The sequence below is a fragment of the Ictidomys tridecemlineatus genome, chromosome 9, assembly GCF_052094955.1.
Source record: "Ictidomys tridecemlineatus isolate mIctTri1 chromosome 9, mIctTri1.hap1, whole genome shotgun sequence".
Taxonomy (NCBI): Eukaryota; Metazoa; Chordata; class Mammalia; order Rodentia; family Sciuridae; genus Ictidomys; species Ictidomys tridecemlineatus.
In genome coordinates, this window is record NC_135485.1 from 3,318,531 (window position 1) to 3,335,100 (window position 16,570).

A 16,570-nucleotide genomic window follows, 5' to 3' on the forward strand; every position below is an offset into this window, starting at 1 on the left:
AGAACCAGGGAAGCAGGATTAAGAGCCAACTTGGACCAAGTCCTGTCCTCCGCCCACTGGTGGCGAAGGCCTGCTGGCCCAGGCTCGCCCTCACTTGATTCTCAGCCTTCGTGTTGCTGCGGGAAGGTGGGTGGCCACGCTGGCAGCTTGGTTCTGGGCGCCTGTTTTCCCTCCTAACGATCTTTTCAATGTTTTTTACTCTTTCTAAGACCTTGTGTGGGTTTTTTGCCTACTTCTCAGCGGGAAGGCCAGCTACGCGACCTAATGACCAGCCTTTACCCTGCAGCCAGGCCCAGCACTGGACTCCGGCCTTTGGCCCTGGGCTTCCCAACCAGTGCTTGTCCATGCTTCTTTGCCGATGGCCTGCGGTGCCCCAGAGTCACTGTTAGTGGTTCCTTGGTTTGTTTTTCATCCAGAAAGAACTCATAGGGGCCTAATTAAAAGTACAAGTGCAGTCAGACCAGATCACAGGAGAATCCAGATGTGGTGGTGCACCACTATAACCCCGGCCACGGGAGGCTGAGGCAGGAGGGAGACTGGAGGAGAAAGGCCACTGTGCGAGGACAGCCGTCAGGGCTGAGCTCTGAGCCTCCCTGCTTCGAGGCACGGACTCAACGTGGCCTTGACCAGTTGTGGAGTCTAATGGAAGAAAAGAAAAAAGTTCCAGGGGCAAAGTTCTCCCTAGGTCTTGCTCCAAAAGGGCTTTGTGACAAGGCCCCAGTAGTGCAAAGTACCCTGTGTCTCCAAGGCCAGATGGCCCCACAGCCAAGCTTGCCCAGCAGGGAAGGCTCACCGCCCACCCACAGAGTGGACAGTGACAGCCACCGCTGCAGGCCTCCCTGTGGGTGAGGCAGGGTGACTCAGATGCACACCGCCCAGTCAGGGGTTAGGAGAATGGTCACTGGCCCCCCATAGGACCTTTTGGTGGCTCCCTGAAAGTGGTTCCATTTTGCTAAATGGTAACAGGAGGAATCCCTTTATTAAAAGACAAAAGCTGTCGAGTTGGATCCAAAAAATAGCATTGTCGTCGTGTGTCACTACAAAATGCACACTTAAGAATCATTTTTAAACAATTAAAAGTGAAAGGGTAAGAAAGAGATGCTAAAATATCTGAAAACAGGAGGAAGATGTTGACATTGATATCAGTTTCAGATAAGGAGGTTGAGGTTAAACAAGTTCACGGAGCTGGTGGTGTAAAAAGGAGACACCGACTCATGACAAAGCCGATCCAAGGAAGCCGCGAGAGCATTCCTCGGCCTAGACGCACCCGGCAGCCTGGCAATCCAGACCTGGAGCAGGTGCCAGGGTGGTAGGGATCGGAAGTGGCTCTGTTGAAATAAGACGTGGACTTAATAATCAAAAAATAACCATAAGGTAGATAGCAATTAAGGAGCCAAAATAGTAAGTCTAATCTCGTTGGTTCACTGGAAGTGTCGTTTTAATCTGGTTTCCACCTATTTGTCTACATGGATACAAACAAAATCTTAACAAATTGATATAACAAACTGCAGTCCTGGAAAGAGCCCGTGCCTGGGAGTTGGAGGCCCCGAGTCCAGGGCCAGCTCTGTCTTTCAACAAGTTTACTAAAATCTTCTGAGTCATCTCCTAGAATCTAGAAAAGAAAAGTCCTTGCCTCTAACATTATGGTGGGGACAAAGTTCTGTGTACTTGCTTTGAGGTCTGGCAATTGTTTGACGTCTCTGGGCCTCATGGTGGTGGTCATGCTCGCCTCCTGGGCTTTTAGCAAGATCAGAGACTGTAGTGCAGCCATCATAGTAAGTGCCAAGCCAATGAAAAGGACAGAGCTGTCCCCTGCACTTAGAAGACCAAGAGTAGACTCCACCTGCCCTGCCCAGGACCACCCTGGGACCGCTCCTCCACCTGACCATGCCCACCTCCCTCCTGAGGTCCTTTCCTGCAAGCTGGTTCTGCAGCAAGGAAGTAAGAGCCTGGGCCTCCCGACTACTGTGATGTGGGGAGACGGACACTAGGTGGCAGCATTTCTCCTTCACATTCCTTGGGCCGGGCGGGCAGAGGTGGGCAGAGGCATGCAGGTCCACCTTGCTTTATGCCTCCTGGGAGGCTCCCTGGCAGGAGAGGTGCACCTGGGGCACTGGTCTGAGTGAGACTGCAAAAATGTCAGAATTTTGGACAGGCCTGCGAGAAAGTGGTGAAGAGTTCCCCGATGGGGTGAGGAACCTGGCCCGGGACTGGGGACTAGGACGATAGGGCGATAGGGCGAGGGAGGCACCTCCAAGAGATGCCGCATCTTTTAAAGCAATATTCCTAGAAACACAAACCCATGCAGAAAGTCCTTGGTGAACAAAATACCAAAACTTTGAGTAAAGGCCAGTTCCGGCCCCACTCATGCGCCCAACCCGTCCAGGAGGCTGGGTCCTGCTCTGCGGCGGGGAGGTACCAGCTTCTCTCTGGGCCTCAGTTTCCCTGTTTCATATGGAGAGCTTTGGACTGGGGTCTTTTTCCGCTCCGGCACTCCCTAGGGCTGTAACCAGCTCCTGCTTACTGTTGAAGGCAGCTGTCCCTGTAACAGTACCCGCTGGACCAAGCCCATGAGCCCCTGGACAGCAGGACTGCAGAAACATAGTCCCCGGGCCCAGCTTCAGGAGCAGTGGCCAATGGTTTTGACCCTATTTGAGACCCTGGTCCAGGTGCTGGGGACCAGGGCATGAATAAGACACTTCAGGGCTCAGCCGCTGTGGGCAGCAGGTACGCGAGCCATCTGAGTGCCTCTCTGACCCAGGTGCCAGGCAGAGTGCAGGAGGCGGACAGGAGAGGGCTGCACCAGCCCCTGTGGGGGCCCTGCATTGGCAGGTTGTGCCAATGATCTTTCCAGTGGGCAGAAGGGAAAGAGAATTCCAGACACAGATGGCCATGATGCTCTGACATGGCAGTCTGCCACGGCAGGCCTGAGCAGGCGGCCAGGGGCTCTCAGCCCCTCCGTAAAGAGTGCTTATGACAACTCAGGCCCTGTGCCAGGGACTTCTGCACACTTGGCTCCTTCAATCCTCAACGGTCACCCACAGACCTGCTGGAGCCTGGGTTCCAGAGAAGAGACGAGGCCCCTCTTGTCTCGGAGCCTTGGGGCAGGTGGACTTTGACAGGCACACAGGCTCCTGGAGCGCTATAGCTTGGAGCCAGGGCCTCTGGGGGGAGAGCAGGAGGCACAGGCCAGTGCTCCCCTGTGGTGGTCTTGTAGGGGTCGGGGGGCATGTGTGGATCCTAGGTCCACCAGAGCACTGGGCACAGGGCGTGTGAGCCTGTGGCGAGGGGCCGCAGAGGCATCACAGGTGCCTGCACAGGTGAGCTGAGGGAGCAGTGCTGAGCCACCCATGCCCGCTCCAGAGCAGGCCCCCACGCCCCTCCTGGGGTCATCTTTAAAGGCAGGTTGGCCGCCTCCGAGGCGAGGATGGGAGCCCGGACACGGCTTCCCGAGCTGGGCCTCGCGTCTGTCCATCATCTCAGCCGATCGCTGCCCAGATGCCCCCTCTCGAGGCCTGCGTGGAGGAGCATCTCCAGGCCCCACGGCCGCCTGCAGCCCATCTCTTGCCGCCCTCTCTCTCTTTCTTTTCCAGAATGCCAATGTGGCCCCTGGTGGAGCAGACCCGGATGCCAGCTGGGGCACGCGAGGTACACGCAGCGGGGACCCTGTGGGTCTCTGACTGGGCCCGGGGTCACTAACACATCTCCACCATCTCATTCTGAGGCCGCCTCTGGGGCCTGCTGGCAGAAGGCCCGGGCACCGCAGACAGGGCCCCCAGGGGGAGAGTCAGCTGACCTCCAGGCCATCCTCTGCCCGAGGTGCTCCCATCTCCCGTCGGGGTGCCGGGGCCTGTCCTGGTGTGCTGGGTGCTCTGCCTCACTGGGGCAGCAGAGCCTCAGGCAAACAGCTTCCAGGCCCCGGGCAGAACAGAGCACCCTGGCTCCCCGTGTGGCCACTGGCATGCCTGTGACACGCTGGGCTCCAAGCCAGGAGGGTGACTGGGGGCTGGCATTAATGGAGTGGCCACCAGCTCACGTGGCAGGGCTGCACCCCAGGCCGCTCTCCCAGCTCCGAGCAGGTCCCATGTCGGCCAGCTCCCCTCCGCGTCACCCCTGGACTGCTGGAGCCTTGCTGGTTCGCACGAGGGTGACGGCGTCAGGGTGTTGCAGCCTGCTCCTCTGGGTGGTCGTCCACATCCCCAGGCCTCAGAGCTGGCACATCGGGACCCCCCTGGCATGAGGGGACCTTGAGGACCAGCCCCTCACAGCTGTTGTTGGGCGGGTCGGACTGACCCTGGCTTCTGAGGTCCCGTGTGCATGGAGGCCCTGCTCTCTGGAGGTTTCAATTTTACTAAGACGCTCTTAGTTGGAAGGGAAACCTTTTCACGTCTGCGGTGGAGCTCGATGGTTTAAAACAGGGAAGGAGGACTCAACGGGGAAGGAGCAGGGGAGGGTCAGCCGCAGGGGCGTCCGTCTCCACAGCACTCCCAGAAGGTAGCCTTGGAGCGCCCACTGCACGTGAGGGTAAACTGAGGCAGGTCTCATAGTGGCCCACCACCAGGGGAGACCGCGTCGAAGCCGAGAGCCAGTGCCGCCGCCCAGCTTCCAGTCTGTCCTCCAGCCTCCTGGCCATGCCTCCTGCTCTGTCTCGCATGGGAGACCTCAGAGCCCCGTCCACTGCCCCAGATAGACCCATGCAGGCTGCTCAGGGCACCAGGAGACCATGCGTGGCCGGGCTGACTGCAGGTGCCTCAGGGTCCCCAGGACGGGAAGCTTCCGCTCTGGGCCGCCTTCCGTGCTCCCTAAAGGGCCCTGTGCTCTCGCTCTTGTCTTACAGAGTACAAGGTAAGAGGCCGCCGCCGCCCGCGCCTGCCCAGCCGCTGCCCAGGTTAAACCATCTCTCCTTGCGTTTCCTATGAGTGTCTGTGTCCCGAGCTGCCGCACGTGTGTGCCTGGCTCTGCCCTCTGGTGGGCGCTGGCCCAGCGCTCCCGGGCCTCCTGCGAGCCCTGGCTTCCCCGCAGGTCTACCCGTATGACGCGCTCATCGTCACCAACCGAATCCGCGTGAAGCTACCCAAAGACGTGGACCGGACGAGACTGGAGGTGAGGAGGGGTCGTCTCTGCCACGTGGGGCTGTGACACAGGGTCAAACGCCTCAGCCCAGGGGCCACCGGGGGATGGCGCAGGGCTCAGAGTCAAGGGCCCACGTGGCTTCCAAGTCTCAAGAACCTGGTCACGGGCCCAGCAGTGGGGCCTCTGCTGGGGGGCCACAGGGTGTGGAGGGGCAGGGCGGGCTCCCGGAGGCCCGGCTTCTCGCTTCTCCCTTGACCACCTCCGCGCGGCCGGGAAAGGGGAAGCCTGTCCGTGGAGAGCTAGTGTCTGTCTCGTGATTCCAACAGAACATCACGCAGAGTAGAGCCGGACGATATCTGTTGACTGAAAACAAAGTCTGTTGCGGGCCTACTATGCACCAGGGCCCAAAGCACCCAAAGCACCTGTCTTGCAGTGTGAGGTCGATCAGCTGGTGGGTTTCGTCCCCACCCCCTCGGACTGTGTTGCTGCCTTTGATGGCCTCAAAGGCCATGGGCTGGCTGTGCCCAGGGTGGGGACAAGTGAGGCACGGTCTGCGTATGGCCAGCCCTCGCCCTGCCCAGCATCCTGCCACAGTGATTCACCTGCTGCCGGGAGAGGGAGCAGGAGGCCAGCAGGACCCAGGCCAGGAGGGCTGGCTGGGCGGAGGCCGGGCAGGTCGACCAAGGGCTGAGTTCTGAGATGGGACAATGGGGGCTGGCGGGAGCCAGGTGGCTGGGGTTGGCGCCTGGGAGGTCGTGTCGGTACGGATCTTGGCCCTCAGGAGCGGGTCCTGTTCTCCATGTTTAACCTTCGACACCAGAGGAAACAGAAAGCAAATTTTGTCTGAGAAAGAGCCCAAACAGAGACAGTGGACTTCTCAGAGAGGAGGGGCCAGTGCTGTCTGGGAGGGGTGTCTTCTCTCCCTTCGGGGTCTCCGATTCCCCTCCCAGCTCCTCTTTCCATCCCGCCTGCCCCGAGGTGGGAACAGAGCAGCCCAGGGGCACTCAGGAGCAGCTCCTGGGGTTGGGGGGCCAAGGGGTTGGCCCTGGGTGCGCGGGGACGTGCCCAGGTGTCAGGACCCATTTCCTTCTCTCTGATGATGAGCCTCATCTCTCGGGCCACCCCAGCATTCGTTACCTCTGCCGACTGCCTGTCCTTCACCCTGTCTTGGGTCCAGGGTGCAGGAGGACGCCCAGTCAGACCCTGAAGGGTGGCAGGAGCTTCATGAGCTCAGAGGGGGCAGGGAAGCCGCGGGAAGCTGGGGGTCAGCCCTGGGACCCAGCAGTAACACCAAGCAGGACGGGCTTTCCTGGGCCTGTGGTCGCCGTCGCTCAGGCCTTTATGTGGATTTTCATGGCCCTTGAGTGAATCTCTGTGCCCATGAGATGTTGTGCAAAGCCCCTCAGCACAGGGGTGGTGGCAGGAGGAAGGTGACAGAGACCCTGGTGTGGCTGCAGCACTGGGAGGAGGCTCATCCAATCTGGCCTTCTTTGTTGTAACTGATAAGTACCCAACCCAAAGGGACTCAAGCATAAAGGAAATGGACTGGCTGGAGTGACTGAAGGGCCTCTTCAGGTATGGCTGGATCAAGGGCTAAATGTTTCCAACACTCCATTACTTTTTTCCTAATTCTTAACAGTGCTTCCTCTGTGTTGACTCCATGGATAGATAGACCTTCACCCCACTCCCCAGACTCGCAGTCTGCAGGGACGAGATCCATCTCTCTCTGAAAAGCCCCCACCTTGATGGGTGAGATGATCACCCCTAAACCCTCCAGTTTGACCCAGGGTGTGCAATGCCCTGATGGGACAGGCTCAGCCTGTACCCAGGCGGAGCTAAGGAGGCTGCTGAGGCCACCTGAGCTGGACTGACCCAGCTGACCCCTGGGGGGAAGGCCGAGGCCTGCCATCTGAGGTGGGGGAAGGCGCGGCAACAAGCAGCCTCCAGTGTCCACCTGCAGGATGGGCACAGGACAGCACAGCAGCCCCCACTGTCTGGCTCCCACCAAAGCTCCGTCCTTGCCCCTGGTGCCAGTCCATAATGAGACATGGTTTTGAGCAAAGGAGAAGCCCAGGGGCCTCCTGTCCAGGAGCTGTGGTTCTGTCCACCCGGGAGACCGGGCCACCTTCCAGGGCTTCCCTGTGGAGCCACGATTCGGGGAGAAGCCATTTCCGAGAGCTCCTGTGCCATCCCAGGTCTGAGTCCTGGGTTCCTGGTGGGGTGCTCGAGGACAGGCGACTGCCGAGGGGGGACGAGAGTGACCCTGTTTCCCCTGAGGCTGGGGAGGGAGGCGCAGGGACAGGAAGACAAGAGATGCTCCTTTTAAAAATAAGCCGCCGAGGCCCCTTCAGAGCGTAAACTGGCCACAGGTGCCCAGGCAGCATGGCCAGCCCACATCACGGCCACACGAGGGCAGCAGAGGAGCCTGGGCGCCATCTGCCTGGCAGGACGTCTGAGCGCCCCACAGAGGAGGAGAGGAGTTGGGGTCTCCCGGGAGGGGCGGGCCAGGAAGTGGCGTGAGTCCTGGGGTGCTGGGAGCCACCCAGGGTGGCCCCTGGAGGAGCTCGAGCGTGAGTGTGACCAAGGTGCCACGAGGCCCGGATCCTGCAGGGCCTCGAGCTAGGAGCTGAGGCGGCCTCGGGAGGCTGGGTCCTAGGGCCTCTGCCCTGCCTCCGGTATGACCGCCCAGCTGGCAGAGAAGGCGTCCCAGGCTCCCTTGTCTACAGACGGCTCCTGGGTGGTGTCTGGCACTGTCTCCAGCACGCAGGGGGCAGTGCACTAGAGGGCCTGTCCCCACCAGCTCCAGGCTCAGATGAGAGCGGGGGGGCTCCAGGTCTCACCTGTCTCAGGGCAGCAGCCTGGCCCTGCCCGCCGCCTCCTCCTGGGCCTGGCGCTGGGCTGTGCCTAAGTCACTTCTAGTTTCCCCTTCACTTGGGGGCCTGGGCTAGTGTACAGAGGCTAGTGGTCACCACAGGCGAGTTCTCTGCTGCCCAGGGGGCCAGTTTAATCTTTCAAATATGTGAAGACACACCAAGGGTGGCCTGTCTTTCTCCTGCGGCTCAGCTGAGCCAGGAGCAGTCGGACAGGGCCGTCCTCACAGGTGGGCAGTGGGCGGAGACCTGGGGCGCCCCTGGGGCTGGGAGCTGGAATGTGAGCCCACAGGGCTGAGGTGGCTGGACCTGAGCTGGGAAGTGAGGAGGGGTCACTCTCAGCATCCTGGGCCATGTCAGTTTGGGTCTTAGCCTGAGAAAATGGCTCTTAAGTTGGGGGACTGTGTGGTTAGGTTTGCAATTAAAAAGCCCCTGTGGCTGCATCATGAAGCTTAGGCCGTGCGCTGCAGGGAGACTGTTGTTATGGGACACGGTGTCGTGGTGCCTGAGGTGGTGGCACCGGGGGAGTGGTGGCAGACTCGGGTGGTGTTGGGAAGTCAAGGCGCAGGAGTCAGAGACAGAGAGCACCTCAGGCGAGGGAAGGACGTTTCGGGTAGACTCCAGGCTGTGCCGATGGCATCCCTGTGTGGTGGCCGTCACTCGGCGGGGCAGAGTGCACCTGGAATGATAATGATTGACACCCTGGCTGACAAGGCCGGGGGCATTTCGGGTGCTCAGCCTGGCAGCAGTGAAAAGCACCATGTAGGCGCCTCATCCCGCACAGTAGGTCTCAGTTATCATCAGCGACTCATGAACCAGGCAGGATGTCCGCTTTGACCATGGAAGGGGGTCGGATGGATCACGTGGTACCAATGAGCAGGGCAAGGACCAGCAGGTGGGTGCCCAGGGAAGCCCCCCAGGGCCCAGTGTAATGCTCTTCCTGGGAAGTGGCACCTCTGTCCCAGAGATCTGAGTCTCAGTCCCTGGCCACCTTACAAGGCCCTCCTACCCTGGAGGACCTCAGGCCCTTCCTGTGTTAAGTCCTCCTCTGGGGGTCCTGGGCCATGAGCTCTCAGTCCAACAGGCTGGAGCCTTTATGACCCGAGCAAAGTCAGGGTCCTCCAATGACTTGTACCCCGACTGATCACAAGACACCGCTGTCCTTCTGCTGAGCAGCTCCTGCTGTCCCGGGTGGCATCCCGAGGGGTGGGCGAGCTCTTACACTCAGGGTGACCTGCTACGAGTCCAGCCTCCAAATGCCTGGCCACATGACTGGGGCAAGTTGCTTAAGCGCTCTGAGCCCGGCCCTTGCCTGTCGGTCAAGTGGCGACCATGGTCTGGCCCTCACCTGTCAAGTGACGGCCGTGGTGCCTGCCCTGCTGGCACGTCAGGAGTTCATTTAGTTGCTTGGCATTCACTGAGCACCTGCCACGACAGGTACCGGCCAGGTATCCTCTGCACACAGTTGATGTCACCAACCATGTGGGTGCTGGGCGCTGGGATTGCGTGAGCCGAGGTGAGTCAGCTGCCAGGGGAGAGAGGGCCCCTCGCCCCGCACTGGCAGAGGTGGGGCTGGGCAGTCACGGGATCTGGTCCCACCTGACCACCAGGTGTTCTCCAGGTGAGACATGCCTTAACGGAGGTTTCCACAACTTGGCAAGGTGACCAGGTGGGTGTCCCTGGCCCCCACAGCTCAGGAGAGGCAGAGCTGGGCTTCAACCTAAGGTGTCACCAAGAGCCACTGGGATGCCCTGTGGCTTGGCCCTCTGCCAGGCCAGCCCTCTAGAGCACTCACTCTAGGTGTGAGCTAGAGCCAGGCCACTAGCAAGTAGATACACACACACATGTGCTTGTGCAAAGAACACACTCACGCAGACCCACAGATGCATGACACATGGAGGTGTGTGTGTGCATGCATGTAGATACGTACATGTGTTGACACACAGACACCAGTGGCGTGTGCACCTGGATGGAGAGAGCACACACAGAGGCACAGGCTGACTCATGCATGCACATGCAGACACGATGCTCGATAAACGCTTACATACAGACGTAAACACAGACTGAATTCTGTGTCTCAATTTCTAGACACAGACTGGGAACTTATTTGAAGGACTTGGCGCACAGCCGGGGCTGGGAGTTCTGAGAAAGAGGCGCCCCGTGGTTTCCGGGCTGTCCTCTGCCAGGCCCAGGGGCTAAACTCATACCTGGTTTGCTCAGTGGTAAGAACCCCCAGCTGGAATATGCTGGGAAGCCAGCCCCGGGGGTCAAGCCCCCCCTCTGTCTTACCCACCGTTGGTCTGAGGAGGGGGTGCCCCCTGGAAGGGTAGTGGCCGTCAGGGGTTTGAAGCCACCAGATGCTCCCTGGTCCAGAGGAGATACAGGAGGGAAGCACGTGCAGTTCTGGAGGCTGGAGAAAGCACCGGAAACAGAGGCCAGGGCCAACAGAGGCCAGGGCCAGCAGGCCTGGCAGCTGTGAGCGGGGCAGGAGGCAGAGGGGGAGCTGGGAGACAGACTTACAGATGCCCAGCGCCAACAGATATTGCCCCTGGGCAGGGGTTCAGGGGGCACAGTGGACAGCCAGGTCCATGCTGCCCTCCTGGAGCTGAGAGGCAGCCAGGTCAGCAGCGCCTGGGGCCAGGGTCAGCTTGGCCCTGGGGCCTCTGGGGCTAGTGCAGGCCCGAGGGCCCAAGTTAGTCAGGACCTATAGGACCCGAGGAGCCACCGGCAAAGTGGGAAAGAGCCAGGCAGGTCGCAGCCTGCCCCTGGGGCTGCAGACACCCCTGTGGAGCAGAGGAGTGATGGGGAGCAGGCAGGGCCACAATGAGGCTCGCCATGGGACCTCATGCAGGCTGAGGTGGTGGGACCCAGTGACACCAGGGAGCCAGTTCTCAGGAAAAAAGCCATCCCTCACGGGTCTGGTTCCTGAAACCCCCTAGCAGCACCGGTGCAGGGGCGACTGTGACTAGGGGCTGGAAGAGGAACGAGGTGTCAGGAGGCCTCTCCATGGGATTCTGAACATAGTGGGGTGTAGGGTGGTGGCAGTGCCCTGGAGGGGACCTGGGGTTGGGCAGGGGCTGGTGGGTAGCTCCAAGCTGGGGTAGAGGACACTTGGCCCCTGAGGCTGCAAACACAAGTCATCCCCAGAAAACTCACTGGGGGCAGGAGGGAGGGCGGAGCAAAGACTGGGCATTCGAGCCACCTGGCCCCAGGCCTGCCTTGCTGCCTCCCAGATACGTGACCTTAGGCAAGTCACACAACATCGCTGAGCCTGGAATGAGGAAAAGACTCCCAGGACAGACATGGGTACAGACTCTCACTCCAGCCTGGCCCGCAGCCCTCGGTCAGTGCAGAATTGGGGGTTCGAATCTGCCGGCTGGCTGCAGGTGGCAGGACTGTCCCCTGCCTGTGGTTCAGCTTGCTGCCTCTGCAGAGAGCCTGGGGGAGAGGGCTGGCAGGGAGTCTCACAGCGGCACCCCTCCCTTTGCTCACTGGCCACTGCTCTGTGGTGGTGACCGGTGGTGGCTGCTCTCCTTCGTGTGCAGGAGACTGGTGCCGTGGCTCCAAGGTAGAGTCAGAGTCACTTCTAGGAGCTCTGCTGGGCCAGGGATGCTGGGGGCAGTGCTGGCTGGGTTGGTGGGGCTGGGGTGGGTGGGCTGCTCTGGCTGGCTTCTGTGTGCCCAGCACCTGGTGCTCCTCAGGGGGGCAACGAAGAGCTAACCACCAGCAGAGAGCAGCAATGGCCTTAGGTGGGAATGGATCAGGACAGGCCCTGCCCCCAGCTGCAGGGAGGAAGCCCAAGGTCAAGGCTGCAGGAGGTTCAGGTCATGCCCAGCCTCTTGCTGCTCCTGGCAGTGGCAGTCCCACTGTGGCCAGCAGGGGCAGTGGGCAGAGGCCAGGCAGCCCCTCCCAGCTCTGTTACGAGGCTCCCGCCCTGTCTTGAGCCCTGTGACTTAGCCCTCCTGCAAGGCCCCACCTCTTCCTGCCGTCACCTTGGCTGTTGGGCTCCAACACATGCATCTTGGAGGCCGGTGGCCGGGCATTTCTTCTCCAGCCATTGGATCCCTGCCTGTGTAACACAGAGAGGCTGGGGGGTCTGGGAGGACGGCGGAGACGCCACCTGGGTCTCGTTTAATCCCATTTTGCAGGTGGCATAACCGAGGTCAGGTCACTAGCACAGTTAGGCCCCTGACAGGTTCAATGAGCAGGAGCCAGGGCCAGCATCCTGGGAGGCCCTCCCTGGACATACAGGTGAGCTGGCACAGGCCACCAAGCCACCACTACCAGGATGATGCTGGCCACTCAGAGCCCAGAGCCAGAATGGGAGCGCTCAGCCCCTTCCTGAGCCCTGTAGGCCACACACAAGTGGCCCAGCCCAGCCCACATGCCGGGGACACCTCCAGTCTCTCTTGTTGCTGTTATCTGACAAACCGGGCTGCTCCTGGGGCCTCTGGTGACTCCGGCATCTGGGCCACAGGGTTTCTCCCTTAGAGGACACCTGTCACTTCAGGATGGTAGATGCGCCCTCCATCCCCTTGGCCAATACCCACCTCAACCGCCCACACATGGCCGCCCTGGAAGTGCAGTCCCTCCCTCCTTCCCCGTGACGAGTCCTGCCCTGCGGCCTGCTGAGGTCCGAAGCCCATGGTGTCACCTCACACCTGCCCTGCCCTCCTCCCCCAACCTAGCCTGTGCTCAGCCACTGTCCCTTCTCTCCTGCTCCAGCACCGTCCCCAGCAAACGCCCAGCCCTGACGAAGCCCAGGGGCCCAATGGGCACCTGGTCTTTTCCCTTGAAAAAGGAAATGGCAGGCAGCCTGGTCCCGGGCTCCTCTGGGCTGAGGAGGGAGCCTCTCCAGCCCCAGGAAGGAGGGCCTCAGCCTGGGTCATCGCTGCCTGCTAAACTGCCCTGCCCCAAGGGACGCGTGGAGCGGCTCCCCAGCGTCCAGAGCAAGGTGTGTGCATCACAGGCCCGCGATGCGGGTCGGTGGCGGCAGATGAGTTTCCTTCTATGGTTTCTTCCATTTCATCTTGATGGGACACCGGGAAGGGCTTGAATGACACATTTATCGTCATTGTGTCTTTAAAGATGGAGTCTGAAGTGACCGTTGTAAATCTCTGTGGGCGAGGGGCAGGCTTCTCAGCACAGAGAGCCCAGTCTCAACCCCATGCGAATGCTCAATGTCTGGCAAGCTCCAGACCCTTCCTGGTTCAAACTTGTCAGGTGCAGGGGGCTGAGGGCCTCTTCCTGGGGGATTTGTCAAGAGAGACTCCAGGCCAGGTTCAATCAGCAGTGGCTTTTGTGACCCAGGGTTCTGGGGGGTCCTGGCTTACGTCCTCCAGGTCACCCCCTCCAGGTCACTGGTATGGACTTCCACACCAGTGCTACAGAGAGGAGGGACGTGTGGGATTCACAATGGCCAGAGTCCATGTCCACGCTTTCCGGAGGTTGCCATGTCCCGACCTTGGTTTTCTCTCCTGACCATGACAGCAACCTGTAGTATCAGTGACTTTGTTTTAAGGTTGAGGAAACTGAACCCCCGTTTTTTGGCGAGAATTTTTTAAAATGGTGGCAAAACTCACCACTTTATCTACCCTGAAGCGTCCCATCCCATAGCCCTTCCTACACCCACAGCGGTGCGTGACCGTCACCACTGACTCACTCCAAGACACTTTGATCACCCCAAAGGACACTCCCCGTTCCTCTCCCAGCCACCCCTGGCAACCGCAGGCCTGCGCTGGACGTCTCACAGACACGCGGTCATGCAGCCAGCGGTCTTGGGTGTCTGGCTCCTTCCTTGGCCCATGTCTTCAAGGCGTCCTCGCTGACCCCGGTGAGGACTCCTTGCTTCCAAAGGCTGAGCTGCCGCCTCGTGGATCCGTGGGTGGACACTGAGCTTTTCCCACCTTTCGGCTGCTTTGAACGATGTTGAGGCCGTAGGTGTACAAACGCCGGAGTCCCTGGTCCTCTTCTCTGGGTCTCAACTAGGAGTGGACGGCTGAGCTCACCGTCTTCTGCTCACTTGGAGTGCCTTCTCCACTGCTTCCCACACAGATGACGGGCCACGCTTGCAGATAGGTGGCAGAGCCTGACCTTCTCTGGCCACACCCCATCCCAGCCTCCCGATTGGCCCTTCTGCTCGGCCCCTCCCCAGCGGAGCCGCGCCCCACCCTCTGGGAAGGCTCCTCAGGAGGGGGATGCCCAGCCCACCTGAGCAGGTCTGCAGGAGGGAGAAGGTGCTCCCTGAGCCTCCAGGAAGACTGAGTCCTAGCAGGCGTGTGCATGGCAGCCACAAAGTGCTGGTGGCTGGCACAGTGGCCTCTGTAGTTAACGTGGCAGGGCCTGGGCTGTGGTCCACGGCCCGGCTCCTGGCTGAGTGCTGACCTGAAGGGACTCACTCGTCCCTGTAGTGACCCCGCCACACAGATGCTGAGGCTCCTGGAGGCCAGCTTCATCACATGGCACCACAGAGGCTCTGGAGGCAGGCGCCTGACCACCAGGTCATGCAGAGTCTCCACGGTGGCCCCAGCCCGGGAACTGGGCTCCAGGACACAGGGCCGGGAAGGGTGGGATTTGCACTGGGGCCTGGCCGGCTTCTTCACTCTCTGGTCACACTCGGCATCCCAGCTGGGAAACGGGAGATGGGAAACCTCCCACTTCTTGTCACAGACACCTGCTGTGAGTTCAGTGAGGGGACTGCGGCCTTCTAAGGACAGCTACAGGAAGCTCAGACACGGAGGGCAGGTACAGCCCTGTCCCCAAGGTACACAGGGAAGGCACATGGGTAGGAGACAGGGTGGAGGATGCCGGCCGCAGCTCTGGGCTGGCCCCCCTGTCCCCCCGAGCCTCTTTCCTTTGGCTGGGCTCCCTCCCTGTAAAGAGGGACTGGGGACCCCCAGGCCCACCGAGAGGCTGCACCAGCCTGCCTCTGGCCCGAGAGCCAGGAGAGCTGGCCCAGCTGAGAAGCCACTAATTGTCCCCTCTGTTTCTCACCGTTTGAAGAGACACTTGTCACCTGAGGAGTTCCAGGAGGTGTTTGGGATGAGCATCGAGGAGTTTGACCGCCTGGCGCTGTGGAAGAGGAACGACCTCAAGAAGAAGGCCCTGCTGTTCTGACGGCCGCCAGCCCTCCCCACGGGCCGCGCCAGGGCAGCGCCAAGGAGCCCCCGCCAGAGCCACACACCCCTCACCCCACACCTCGCCGTGGCTTCTCTGTGTCAGTGGGACGGGTGGGGGCCCCGGGGGAAGCTGGGCTGGGCAGGAGGAGGGCCCCAGCGGGCACAGCCCCCGGCGTGCGGAGAAGCGCCTGCCTCTAGTTTAGGGCCACGACCCCTGGCTGGACTCAGCCCTTCCCAGGGGCCGCTCGGCTTCCGGGCCGAACACCAGACAGGGGTGGCCCACCTTTGGGCACCCCCAGAGTGCCCGGCACTGGGGCGCAGAGGTGGCCAGGACGCGGGCTGTGAGAGGCTCTTCAGTGACAGGCGCTGTCAGAGCCGGTGGCCCCGCCTGGAGGCCGCAGACTCACAGGCCAGGGCAGGAGGCAGAAGGAGAGCCAGGGGCAGAGCCCAGCGCTGGGCGGGCGAGCTTCACACCTGTCCCTGACGGCTCTGGTCAGGAAGGAGCGTCCGCGGGCAGGGTGCCACCGAGCGCTCCAGGCACGGCTCCCTCCAGCCACCCCCTGAGGCCTAAGTGAGACCTTTCAAGTAACACAGAAGTCTTTATTTTTAGAAAAGTATAGCTCACTCACACATAGGACGACACCCGCGCAGAGCGTAGCTCTACACTACAGGGGAAGGGGAGCACCTCTGCCTTACGCCCCACCGTGCGGGCCCCTGTGGCCCCGGCTCGTGGCGTCCCCGAGAGACAGGACCCTCAAGAGTTTCCTCTTGTCTTTCCCTGTGTGTGTCACGTAGACGCCCTGAAGCCTGACCCTCTGAGTGACGCTGTGTGTAAGTCCGTGTGACTCGTGGCTGCCAAGGCTCCTTGGCCTCATTTTTCCAAGTCTCCCCCAGTGGCTCTGGAATAAAGGTCTCCCCGTAGCCAGCCTGGTCCCCTGTGGCCTCCGGGGCACCGTCCTGGTGGTGGCCAGCGGCGCCTCGCCTTATCCACTGTAAGACAAGCCACACTCGTGGGGACCCTGTCCCCGTGCACCTCCCCCACACAGGCACCAAACACTTTTGGAGGAGAAGGTGGAGCCCTTGTCGCCTCCAATCTGTGAGGCCAGCAGAGTGTGGGGTGGAGGGAGCAGGAGGCTGGCTGATGGGCCCCCCAGGTGACACGCACTGTCTGCATTGATAGGTGGGCAGGGCACTGACGAGGTGCAGAGGAGGGTGGGTGGAAACCGGGGTCAGTTTCTGGCCCTGTGGGTCCCGCCCAGCCCTGCCCCTGAGTCGTCCCTACTCAGCTTCCTCACAGTCCTGGACACACCAAGTTCCACTTGGCCCTCAGCTTCTCACCAGCCCAGCTGTTCCACAGAGGGGACTTCTAGCTCCTAATGCTTCCTGCCATTTAGCCACCCGAGCCTGCGCAACTGGAAACCCTGTCCCCTCCCTCCCGCCCGGTGTCAAGTCTGACCCCAGGAAGTCTGGGGTAATAAAAGACGCCCTACTGTAACTTGTCAACCTGCA

At 61.0% G+C, this 16,570-nt stretch overlaps 1 protein-coding gene across 17 annotated transcripts in view; it reads left to right on the forward strand.

The window, feature by feature from the left end:
* Ablim2 (actin binding LIM protein family member 2) overlaps positions 1-16,570 on the forward strand; it is a 135,598-nt gene extending 119,028 nt beyond the window's left edge. For 16 of the 17 annotated variants that reach the window (XM_078020950.1, XM_078020952.1, XM_078020956.1 and 13 more), the window contains 3 exons: positions 3,594-3,648; positions 4,838-5,103; positions 14,946-16,570. In XM_078020950.1, the coding sequence (XP_077877076.1) occupies positions 3,594-3,648; positions 4,838-4,893 (111 nt within the window). In that variant the 3' untranslated portion in view covers positions 4,894-5,103; positions 14,946-16,570. The remainder of the gene's footprint in view (positions 1-3,593; positions 3,649-4,837; positions 5,104-14,945) is intronic. The other variant, XM_078020955.1, reaches the window with a different exon arrangement.